The 13,458-nt window shown below is 35.8% G+C and overlaps 1 protein-coding gene across 11 annotated transcripts in view; it reads right to left on the bottom strand.

The window, feature by feature from the left end:
- The window catches only part of NRG1 (neuregulin 1), a 1,008,204-nt gene that overhangs the window by 25,509 nt on the left and 969,237 nt on the right, over positions 1–13,458 (bottom strand). For 8 of the 11 annotated variants that reach the window (XM_006765607.2, XM_006765606.2, XM_006765605.2 and 5 more), the window contains one exon: positions 2,005–2,063. In XM_006765607.2, coding sequence (XP_006765670.1) covers positions 2,005–2,063 — 59 coding nt within the window. Of the gene's footprint in view, positions 1–1,491; positions 2,064–2,651; positions 2,720–13,458 lie in introns of those variants that run through there. The other 3 variants (XM_006765603.2, XM_006765609.2, XM_006765610.2) reach the window with 2 other exon arrangements.

A 13,458-nucleotide genomic window follows, 5' to 3' on the forward strand; every position in this document is an offset into this window, starting at 1 on the left:
ATGTCCAGAATTTTTGTTAAATTATAAAGTATAATTTCATTGTATTTATACAGTTACATGGACTTGCTAAATCTATATTGTTTGAATACCAACACATAATCTCTGAAAGGAATGGCTTTAATATATAAATTCTCTTATTTTCCTTCTATTTTCACTTTCCATCTTATCTACTTTTGAAAAATTAATCTATAGCTATGGAGAGAAAAATTCTGTTCACTAAATGCATATGATTTCAAGATTTGTCAACAAAGTGAAGATTGCATTTGAAAATTTAGTAATATCAATTTACCAATTTTTTACAACAGAAAATGGCCGAAAAATAATATTTGATATGTAGCCCATGTAATATATAATTAGTACCATTTCACTCAATAAATGATTCAATATTATGGGTCTAATCTCCCCCTGATGCACAGGAAATTTATTTTTCAATGGCACTTATTACTCTAGGACTGTTAACCTGAGGGACTGAATCTTATTCGCTGCGTGCATCTGAATAAGGATAAATCCACTCTTTTAGAGCCCCCAAATGACCAGTTCCTATCACTGTTTCTTGTGTTACATAAATTTACACTGCAATGAGCTATGTGTTATATTCAGGGTGAGCAACTGATACTCTAAATCAGAGGTGGACAAATCCAGCCTACTGCCTGCTTTTTATAAATAAAGTTTTAATAGTACAAAGCCATGCTCATCACTTTATGCATTGTCTACGGCTGCTTTTGTGCCACAATGGTAGAGTTAAGTCAGTATTTACTGTCTGATCCTTTACAGAAAAAAATTGTCAACCTTTGATCTAAATGGATAGCTTTATGGAATCCATGTTAAATACAATACCTCGGAAGCCCCGGTATTAAAAGCTATAGTCCCAATTCACAATAGAATGACAAGTACATAGTTCAGTTATCCATGCCATAATATGTAACATGAATTGCGTTGTTTAGGAATGATGTTCATGGAGCCATAGAAACCCACTAACATTTCTCAGTTCTGCATTAAATAATATATTATCTAGCCCAGCCAGTGTGGTTCAGTGGTTGAGCATCAACCTATGAACCAGGAGGTCACAGATTTATTCCCAGTCATGGCACATACCCAGGCTGTGGGCTCAATCCTCAGTGAGGCACGTGCAGGAGGCAGCTGATCAATGATCCTCTCTCATCATTGATATTTCTATCTCTCCCTCTCCCTTCTCCTTTGAAACCAATAAAAATGTATTTTTAAAAAAGAACAGAAATATATTATCTAGAGGTGAACTGTTATATTTCAAAGTAAATAATAAATATTAAAAAATCTATTTTCCCTTAAAATGACCATTGAAACTAGCAATAAAGATATGCTAACATAAACAAATGATTATTTAAACTAGTTCTGAATCACTTGTTTCCTAAGCAACATAAATAGAAGCCAGGCTCTCTCATTTGCTGTGAAATGTTTGTTTGTTACTAATTTTCCTACTCAGTGCTTTTTTTATACCTAAATGCAAACTGCTGGTTAATGAAGAAAAACATCTGAACTCTTTTTATTATGTTTATTCGTTATAAATACATTCTGAAACCAAATTTAACTTACCATCATTTCAAGTGCATACTGGTTACAACTTAGCAACATCTTTCTCAGGATGTTGTCATTTTATAAAGAAGATGGACTGTTCAGTGGAATGCTTTTATTTTATCAATAAAAGTGAGACTTTTCAATGCCTTTATTATGAATGTACTGCTTGGTATTGACTATCATTTTGTATCACATTATTCAATATCAGCTTCAGAAACACTGGCAGCCTCACACACCTACTAGGTTCTCAGAGCCAACTAGCCATGAACAGAGGAAGTAATACAATCGCTTTTGTTAATGGTCTCATGCGACAGGCAGAGGCAGTCAATGTTAGACCTGGTCAAACGCATCTAGCTCTAGGTGAAATCTGAGGGGAGATGCAGCAACAAGAAAGCAGCACCGACTGAGCATGCTCCTACTCAGGCAGAGACAGAAAGGGAGTGGACGTACTGTAGAAGCTGGCCATTACGTAGTTTTGGCAACGATCACCAGTAAACTCATTTGGGCACCTGAGAGAAGAAACAAAAAACAATGGTAGAAAAAACAGAGAAAAAGAGAAGAGGTGAATATATGCTAGAAAGAAGCTCCTTCAGTGTTCATTTGACCGAACTTGGCGAGTTCACCCCCAGGAACGGAGTCTTTGTCCTAATCATGGTTTTCAGACTCTGGCGTTTCCCTCAAAGGGTTAGAAATCTGGACCAAATGCGGTCCTCGTGTTTGTATGACAGGAAGATCCCAGTATTTTAAGTGACTGCTTTCTTTCAAAGGGAGCCACTTAAAATTAAAACATCATCTCGGTTTGCCATTTGATAACTTCACTCAAACATTTGGAAGGACGCTTTTTTGGTTGGCCCGCCTGCCATGGAGGCCAGCATCACTGGCCACCCTGGTGGGTCATTCTTTTAAATTGATGACCTTTCGGGCCCATGTTGTGAGACAGCTGAACAAGATCAGATTCAATGGTTTATGCCCCGAGTGGTGAAACCATAATTCGAACAAAAGGAATCCATTACAACTGAGCTGTAAAAACACCAAGTGGTAGTGCTTGTTGCTGTAGTTTTGGGGGAAAAAGCAAATTTCAGATTATTTTAACATACTTTCATGGTTTTGGACTTTCATGGGCACATTCTCAGTACATCTTGCTCCAGTGAATCCAGGTTGGCACCTAGAGGGCAAAAATGTGATAAGCAATAGAACGCTAAGGACATTGAACTTTCAGACTGGCAATTTTCCTCCTATGGAATATGGAGATTCCTACAAATGACCTGGTGATTGAACAACATAAAGAAAAGACAAAAAAACATTTAGAAAACCATGTCCCATGAAAACTGTGGGTATATATTTTTGTTGTTATTGAAATGCTTCAGTCTTTATAAGTTAACTGAAATTTAACTAGAGTGAGGTTGAAAAGTTGGATGGGGCTGGCAAGACCCGGGCAGCCAATTCATTTTCCCTTTGGCATCTCCTTAGTTGCCACTGATCCTTGACTTTTCTTATGTTAATAAGAGTGACCATTTTGTAAGGAATATAAATATCTAATCGCTATGTTTACACCTAAAACTAATATAATATTGCATTGCCAGCTGTCATTGAAAATAACTTATAAACAAAACAAAACACTGGTTTTGGTGAGAGGTTACATGAAAGCCCATAATCTTCAATTATTTAAACCATTCTGAGCTACTTTTATAAACATTCAATTTTGCACTTATTTCATAGGTATTTTTATAAGTTAAGTCATCAAATTGCACTGGGAATCAAGCACTTTCGAACCCTAATGATTACTGACAAGAGAAACTACATTCCCTGTATTAAAAATATATATCACATATTAGGTCTCATTTTTAATGTTGAAAGTGAAAGAGGCCCATTTTTATTAGAACAAATTTCATTTCATTCAACTACTCTAAATACAAATACATTTTTAACACTTAAACATTAAAACTTCTAAAGTAGTACTTGATGTCATTTTGCTTTTGAGGTAAAACTATTTGGAAATTGTATCAAATTTAAATTTTATTCACTCACATATATTCACTTATCAAAATTCTAGAATTGATATACTATTGTTCTTGTAGTGGAGCTATTGTCCCTAAATATGGAAGTCCTTTACAACTACTCTTTTTGTGTTGTTATTCCAGTAACAAAAGCATTTCAGATTGAATTCATTTTACCCACTATCATGTTCTAATAAGAATGGGCATACCTTAAGCTCTAGTGTTACTAGGGCCATCGAAAGATTCTAAGAAGCAAATATACTTACAGATGCTCAACACCCAAGGCCATTATTATTACTAATAGTTTATCTAAACCATGAACATCATGCAAAGCACCTAATGCAATTGAGTTCTGACAGCACATACATGATTTACACACAACCCTTTCTTCTCCAGAGTAAATAAGAGTAAACACTATCTTTTGGCATCAAAGAGAAGTGAACAAAACTATTTATTTTTACTAATACAGGGGTGATTTAAAAAATTCCCCTTAAAGCCAAATTAAATGCCAAAAAATGTTATCACGTGATTTGGCACATCTGATTCTCCTACTTTATGAAGAATGGCATGAAAGATAAAATACTGGCAGTTCCAAATTTTCAGCCTCACGTGTACCTGTGTAAACTTAAAGTATAAATGATCACTAACAATAATATCAATGAGCTTAACACCAAACACCTTGTATTGATTGATATGGCCCTTTTGAGCTCTTCAAAGTCAATTTTATATAAATTAGTTGGTTATTTTTGGTTAGAATATTTTTGCTTCATTAAATAGAGGAAAATCTACTCAGAGAAATAAAGAAATAAAAACTATAACCTTTGAGGCTGGCTTACTTCTCATAAAGACATCACTCTACATGCTTCAGTAAGAATGTCTTCATATATATATATACAAGAAAAATGCATGGAAACCTACTTTCCATATAATGTATTTGACATAAATTTTGAAAGTATTTGGGGTTTTTGTGTATTTGTTTCTGAACCAGGACTATAAATCCATATAGACATACCCTGTAATTAAGCAGGTAATTTCAGAACTAAATGTATTCTACAATGATTATTTCATCTTACCTGTTTGCCTTCTTGAAAAAAAAATTAAAATTCTAATATTGTTCACACAATAATCCACTTTTTTCATACAAAGAACTTGGTATAAGATATGTGAATAATGTGTGTTTGTGTGTCTGTGTAGGGGACGGGGGAGAGAGAGAGAGAGAGAGAGAAAGAGAGAGAGAGAGAGAGAGAGAGAGAGAGAGAGGGAGAGAACTATAACTATTTGAGGTCAGGAATGCACTTATGAGTCTCTTAAGAGAAGAAATATACATTTATTAGAAAATTATCATGTATGCATCTTAGATGACAGTTTTGAGATCAGAGGGCACAGAACAACCAGGTGAAGGGGATAAAAAAAATCTCACCCAATCAATTTTATAAGTGGTATGAAATTCTATAATGATGTTTCCCAGGAAACTAGCATTATGGGATGGTGGTTTATTTTATCTCTATCATAAGATGATACAGAATATTTGGTACAGTAACACTAGAGCTTAAGGTATGCCCATTCTTTTTGGAATTATCAGCTATGTCTAAGCTAGAACTATCCTTTCACTAATGTTGATCTTCACTCAGATACATTTTCCTAGTGTGAAGCCTTATTATTTTTCAGAGTGTCCTCCATGGACCAAGAGCACCAGCATCTTCCTGTTCTTGTTAGTGGAAATGCAGAATCTCAGGCCCTAGGCCAGAACTACTGAATAAGACTTTGTATTTTAACAAGATCCCTGGGAGATTTGCATGTACATTAAAGCGTAAGGTGTCAGGGACCCTGACCTTGGAAGATGAAGACTAAGGCTCACAGCATCCTGGCACCATCACATCTTGGATGTGAGCAGCCCACTGGGCTTCATTGGGCCTTAGTTTTTCTCAGTGATAAGATTAAGGGATTTAACTAAGCGATTCTCAAAGGTTTCTTTTACCATAACAGTACTGGGAATGGAAGCTCATCCTAGCACATGGAATCACTGTGCCAAAACCCCTACGTCATTTCTTTTGAATGCATTACCAGTCAGGAAGGACTCAAGGACTTCTAAAAAATCCATTTTGATAGAATAAATTTTTAAGACAACCATGGAGGTAAGACAAATCTCAAAACCTATTCCCAAGCAATTCAGGCGTTCAGCAACAACAGTCATCGTGTAGTTTTTGTGGATACCAAGAGCTGTTGCCAAATCAAATGGACGGAAGTGGAAACTGATTTTCCGCATAAGCAAACTGCAGACTGCATTGATTGTGTAGAAAAAGTATGTGCAAAAATGAAAACTCATCTGCTCTATACGCCCTGAATCAAGTCTATATAATTACTTCTAAAAGAACAGGGAGACTGTCTGCCTTCTGACTTATTGCTATATTAGCATTATATGATAAGTATCCAATCTATCACTTTCCTGGGAGATAAGAATACCATAAATTTAATCTGATTTTGAACAATATGCTTTGGAATGAGTTTGAGCAAATCCAAGAATTTTATTTCTTAGAAGAACGTGGTTGAATAAGAATCAACCCTCTACTGTAGCTTCAAAAATACATATATCATTTGTTCCATTGATTAGGTTAGAAGATGGAAAGACATAATTTTTTTTTGTTTTACTTTGGTATTTGCTCATAATGTGATGTGATCTTTTTTCTATATTTGTTCTTTTTTTAAATTTTTTATTGATTAAATTATTACATATGTGTCCTTTCCCCCACATTTATATTTGTTCTTATTGAGACGAAAATTCACAGTTTGTCTAACATTAAGTATCACTTCTTCCAACTGACCCTGACCTGCAGCTCCCCATCTCCCCACTTCCACACGTGGGTATGGATTTCCTCTCAGGCTCTCATATGGGACCCTGCCCCCATCTCTTTGACTGGCCTTATCTGCTTGTGTTGTGATTATCTTTTTATAAGGACAGTGACCACATTTTGATAATTTTATCTCTAATGTTTAGCACAGTGCCCAGCTCATAAAGGGCTCTCATAAAATATCTGTAAACTGAACCTACTATAGGATCAGACTGAAGTGTTCAGTAAAAACTGTATCAAAGAGAATTTCATATAGTCAACTGATTTGCCAACTACAGGTCAATATTGAACTTCTTTTATTTTTTTAGCTTACGATAGATTCTCTTCTGTAGACTCCTAAGTAACTCTTTTATAGGGGCTCCCAGCACCCTCCTCCCCTAAATAGAAATCTTTACCATTGTGTTGAGAATTTGAAAAGACTCTAAAACTCGTTAATGATAAGTCTATTACCTCAAATTTAAACCCTGTTACTGAAATACCCGTTTACTTAGGGTTTAATAAAGTAGTACAATCTAGTAACCACGACTTGTACACAGCATCAGTAAAATAAAAACTGCCCTAATGATAAACTTACTATACTGTGAAAATCCTAAGATATTTACTATATAATTGACCATAAAGCCATGTATTTTGAAAATCAATTTAGTGTTCATTGTATTTTTTATATTCTAATTGAACAAATTATTCCCCATTTTTTGGTGGGATGCTAAATATATTCAAAGATATTTACAGAACCCCAAATTTCTGGTTATTTAGGGTTTGCTAAATTTATAAACCATTATAAATGGTTTTTTGGTTTTACAAATGTATGGTCAAGTTATAAATCATCCTTAAGCACTCTTTCTCTTTTTTTCTTCCTTCCTTCCTTCCTTCCTTCCTTCCTTCCTTCCTTCCTTCCTTCCTTCCTTCCCTTCCTCCTTTCCTTTCTTTCATTAATGTTCAGTAGGCCTTCCCTTGGTGAGTTAGGAGAAGGGAAACAAAGTCCACTTCTGATATTTCCTTTCTCTTTAGTCATCATGCTACAATGACATATTTGGACATTTTTAAATGCCTTGTCTAAAAAGGAAGTGTCCTTTTTATCTTTTTGCTTTACCTCAGTACTAGTTTTGGTTATTACCTTCATATTGTAAAACATTTGAAATGATTTCTTTGGTGTCTATATTTATAAATATCAAGTAATCGAAATACCAACAACTAGACATTGAGGAATATCAGCGGGGTTTAGTGTTAGATATTCAGACCTTTGCTCTCACTCTGAACAAACTGGAGTTGGCAGTATGAACACTAGCTCAAAGAGTGCTGGTGTTTGTCTACAGGATTATATTGCAAGCACAGACTTTTATCACCCCTTTGCCTGTTCAGCATTCTGGCTGGACCTCACCCACTCACTGGCTGAGAATCTGTGTTGTAGATTATTCTTTCCCAAATGTACTGTTACTATTAGTCTGCATTTTTCCAAGATGACCCTCATTCTGTTATCTGCCTTTAAGGGAAATTCCTAGAAGTTTGTATATGCTTTTCTAATTTGTGTTTCAGTGTGTTTTTTATGACATCATCTGAAAAAGACATTTATTTTCTCGAGGGAACGTCTTCTTCAACATCATCTTAAAAAATCAAATATAAAATGTTCCAATAGCATTTCCTTTAGAGCCAACCATATACCTCCCTATCTCCATCCAGCTAATACGTATCATCCCTTTCTTTTTTTATGATGATCTGGAGACTCTCAATTCATGAGATAAAAGGATACAGTTGGTGGCCACACTGGACTCATGGGCAAATACTGAGGAGAAAAATCCAAGTTGCCCTGGCCCTCCAATGTTGTCTTTCAGTGTCTAAGACACAGAATCCCAATAATGAGGATGGCAGTGTTTATGGATTAACCCATCCTGGCTTGAACCTTGCGGTGCCCTTCCCAAAGCTCTGTTTGCACAGCTTGCTCTGAAATGCTCATCTGTATACCAAAGCCTGCCACTGTTTATTCTACATGATGTATCTGTAAGTTTGGGGTCAAGCAATTCAATGGGATATGGGATCAATCCACATCCCATACATCTCCACATCGCACTTGACACAATGACATATTGACTGCTAATGTGTGGTTGGGTCTTCCTCTCCAGAGAATGTCTTTTCCTGTCTCATCAAACAGAGCTTTGTAAATTCAGGGCTTTGCCATTTTATCTACTCCACTAGCTGCATTTGTTTGAAGAAACACCTAAATATTCACATTTTACTTATATCATTCAAAATACATTTAAAAAAAACCTGTGCACTGTATTTTTAAATAGACTATATGCTTCTCAAAGTGAGGGCTGCAGACCCTTTTATTTTCGGTCTCTGCTTCTGACTAGTTGAGGTCCCTCATTATACATTCCCTTAGTTTCCTAAATATATTTCACAGCCCTTGACACACCTATAACTACAATGAAATTAATTACTTGAAATGCATTTATTACTTGCAATAGCCTATAGACTCCATGGAAGCAGAAACCAACATGGTTTTGTTCATGACTTCATATTAGGCACCAGCACAGAGCCCTCTTCAGAGAAGGAGCTCAGTAGCTACACATGGCTCTCTGGCTGATTTTAGAACAAAGAAAGCAAAGCTATTGAGACGACTTAGTCAATGCACCTGATTTTAGACAAACCTGCACCTAAATTGGTTCCTATAAAAACAAAGCATTTCCTCCAATCAATTAGCAAGTGAAAGTCGAAATGGGTTAATGTATCCCTAGAAGCACACGGCAGGATTTTAGATACATGAGGCACACAGAAGAAATGGAAGACATGGTCCGCTGAAGAGCTGATTATCTTGACCTAAGACACAAAAGTCCACCTATTCTCTCTGGCAAATGCTTCTGTATCTGTTAACTGTCACAGCATTTAAAAACAGAAGGGCCATAGGTAAGTGTCACACTCATTCTCAAGAATGAACTCTTCCAGGGCTGGAGTTAGAGCACAATTAGCAGTCTGTTCTTAAGGACAAGTTCTAACTCAATATATATCCCTTGTGTCTAGTCCACATTTCTCTTTCTACTGCCAAGATAACTGGGCTGCAGGACACAATTATGAATTTGAATCACCATGTCCCTTTCATTATGCTAATCTATGTCCCTTTCATTATGCTAATCTAGCTGCTAATAAGTATTATACTTTTAATCAATATGATGCCAGGATTTTATGAAACTTGAACCTTAGCTAGTGTTTTTTACTTTCTCTCCCCATTTTACTTAGTCCTCGACTTTCTCTAGCCTGTGTGGAAGTCTCCTCTAAACATCTGCTGTGTTTATGGTGTCCCCGTCCTGCTCCAGAACATGCTAGGACTCCCTATTAGCTCTCAGTGTCCAAAATCTTCCGCCTGGCCTCTGGGGCTCAGAAACTGGCTCAATGTCTAACTCAGTGTTTTGTTTTACTTCTCAGAATAAAGCTGGATTAGATGTGCATGCCACCGGCTCTCACAGAAACCATTACTGCAACCTCGGTGCCTGTCTGCTATAGAAAAAAGACTCCATAAGTACTGGCCATGTTTCTAGTCTTCTCCACCTTATTCCAATCGTTTCTGTTCCTTCTTTAAATTCTCTTTACCATAATAATCAGCACAGTTCCACTTGTGATGTATTCACTCTAATTGATTCACTATTTCTGCTACTTAATTTTCCTAAACAGACTAAGTCCTCTGGGAAAGAGACCATGCATAGATGTAGCTGTTCTATAAACAGATGTTAATTAATATTTCATTTATTGAGTTTAATTTAACATTTGTTGTGACCTAAAATCTACAGTTATATATTTTTCATAATTGTCTCCTATAATCATACAACATAGGCCATTATATATACTACATAGTTTCATAAAAACTAACTATAAAACATCATAAGCTCATGCATGTTTGAAGGCACCTCCCATCTTCCCAAGGCTTGTTGTTTTTTGGGTTTTTTTTTTTTGCATAAAAGAAATATAATGAACAGAGCTTTGCAGGATCTGTCCAATGCAAAGCCATAAAGCTAGCTGGTGGCCCTGCCGAACCAAATAAAAGCTGCTAGTGTTAAGTAAGATGAGGAATTGGGGATTAAATATGATAATACAGTCTGTTAAGGCAGGTGTTTATATTTTTCCAATGTCTACAGTGAGAATGTAATACTACCATGTACATTTTATTTTAAGGGAAAAAAATCATGCTTTTGCCAGAGTTAGAAGTACTTTAGCAGAAATGAATTCATTTAATTTCACTAACTTCCTGGGAAGAAATTTGGAGAACATATTAGCTCTATGTTATGAATTAAGATACTGTCCAGGGACTTGAAGTGAAAGGGCTCACGACTGTTTACCAAAATTGGTAGTAAAAACTCTAGTCCCCTCATGGGGAAGCCGCATCTGTCCATGGGACAACATAATGGGTTTATAAATGTGGTCTGGTATGAAATCATTTCTAGATTTAAAAAAAAAAATCACATCAGCATATTCCAAAATAGTTCTCTACTAAAACTGTTTGGAAAAACAGACATACAAGAATGAGGTGGTGGGGGAGGGCGGGTAGTTGGAGAAAAATTGGGCAATGTCATGGTCAACTGTCTTATTTCTTTGAACCATATGCCTACATAGGGCATCAGAGGGTAAAAGATGAAACATTTCTTTTCTCATCTTCATATAATAGTTACTATTTTTTCCTCAGGATAAATTTTAAATTACTAGAGAGGGAAGAGAAATATAAAAGATGAAAATGACCACTTAAATTTCCACAGTCCCCAGGGGCAAAGCCAAGTAACCAGCAAACCTCCCCTCAGAGAAGTGTTTAACTGTTTTATGGGGAATCCATTGGGGACACCCTGTGCTAACTGGAGAGACAAAAGGGATTTGCTGTAAAGTCTTCAGCTTCAACGCCCAAGAAGACAACCGTGGATTAGGTGACCAGAGAGACCATTTGGAAACGCCCCTGCCTGTGGTGCTTCTGAGTCATGGCTTCAGGCAGGAGTAAAGCTGGTTTTCAATGACGTAGCTCATGCTTCAGCAATGTTTTGCTATAGACAGATGGTCCATATGAAAACTATGAACTGGCTGCACGTTCAAAACTGTGATGAGCCAAAGCAACATTTCCATGTTTTCTGCTTCTAGCCAAGTGGTCTAGTTTACAACAGATTATCCTCAGACATGGTATCTTATGTGTCCTGGTTTTCAATTCTGAGTTGTGATTATTTTTAATGCTATAAAATTTCAAAGACACACTTTGATTTAACAAAAAGGCCTGAAATATTTTGGGTGTTAACTATATCCCAATACCTCACTTAAGGTACTGTCTTGCTTTGATGCATCAGTAAACACATGGTCCAAAGAGGGGGGGTGCTTATCAAAATCATAAGCATCAAAAAGTTTCGTCCCAACAAGATCCAGTAATAAGCTTTAACACTTTTCCGAGACCTTCTAATTACAAAAAAAATCAAAATCAAATTATGAAGCCAATTTGCTGAGAACTAGTAAATAACATAACCCACTAGACAATGAGTTTCGGGAATACAGGGTGTTCAGTCATGGTTTGCTGCTTTAATAATTACTACAGAAATAACAAGCATTTGTTTCGGGATTTTTTTTTCTGGATTGGGCTTAAAATTTATAGGTGAAAAACTATAGGTGAAAAAAATTGCAGTTGTTGGCACAATACCAAAGTGGAACAAACGAACCACACTTCTGTGATTGCATGTTTTGTATAGCACGTGGGAGGGCTGCAGAATCGCTGAAATTAATATGTGGAAAATAGCTGCACTGGTTCCTTAGAGGTATTTGGAAACAATCACATGTACTCGCTCAGCTTATAAATCTTTGCAAAGGCTCTGATGAAAAATGATCATGTTTCTTTATTATAATTAAAATATAGTGGTCTCAGATGTTTTTCTAAAGAAGTAAAAATATGAGACATAGATAATATGAGCACTTTCTTTAAAAAGGAGAAGAACTTAAGAAACTATAATTTAAATGTTTTTCAAGGAGATTTATTAAAATATGATTGGATTGTATGCCTGAGATTAGTACAGAATAACAAGATGTCCCCATATAATAAATAGTCCTCGTATTTTATAGATTATAATTCTCAGCTTCTGGTATTCTTTATTTTGATCTGAGAAAACCTTAAAGAAAACTATAAAATTTATGCCTCCTGACTCACTGTGATAAGTCCAAGAGAGCCATGCTTGTGTTGTATTTACACCAAGTCGTCAGAACCAAAGACTAAAACTGAACCATTTTAATTCTTTGCTCTAGGTATATAGATTTGAATATACTGATCAAAAAGTAACACTCTAAGATTAATTTTAAAATAATAAACACTGATAGTCATGTGAAATCATTCAAACCTGAAATATATTTTTCTACACATTCTTCCATTTTTATCTTGCTTTCAATTTTTGAAAAGACTTTTATCTATTTATTTTGGCTTATCATCATTACCTATCTCTATCAAAGAGATGTTTAACAATTGAGGTGATTCCTACTCTTTTATTCACTCCAACAGATGATTTTGACTTTTATAACTTGTCTGAAGGATAAAATCAGCTATACAACCAACACAACTTGTCTTCTCCTAGAACTGCTTCTACACTTAAAAGATTTTGAGGGGAAAAAGCAGCTCTGGGAAGTACCTGTTCATGAGGTTACATGAGACACTCTGCAGACAGCCCACGTCTACAACAGCACAGGGAACAGTGAACCATTTCCTACAAAGTCACATTTTTGTCCGGTGTTATGACTATAAAACATGTGTCTTTTGAGATGTACTTTATTACTTACAAGCAATGAAGGTTTTTTTTTGAACTGGCACATAAATATCTGTATACTACTTACATGATGTTTGAGATTGGCCTTAATAATTTCATGTGCGCTTTTTTTGTGTGTGCCATTTTGCTAATTACTCTATTAGCTCTTTAACAAACTCGCTCTTCTTTGTCAACACTTAAGTCACAAGCTAATATTCTGGAGCAGAAGTCAATGTTTATGATGGCATGTTTTTTTCTCATGTAGGACAAGCAGTGCTACTTTATAACAGTAGGACTTCACTATTGGTCATCATT

This window comes from Myotis davidii, unplaced genomic scaffold (genome assembly GCF_000327345.1).
Source record: "Myotis davidii unplaced genomic scaffold, ASM32734v1 scaffold93, whole genome shotgun sequence".
In the NCBI taxonomy this organism is placed as follows: Eukaryota; Metazoa; Chordata; class Mammalia; order Chiroptera; family Vespertilionidae; genus Myotis; species Myotis davidii.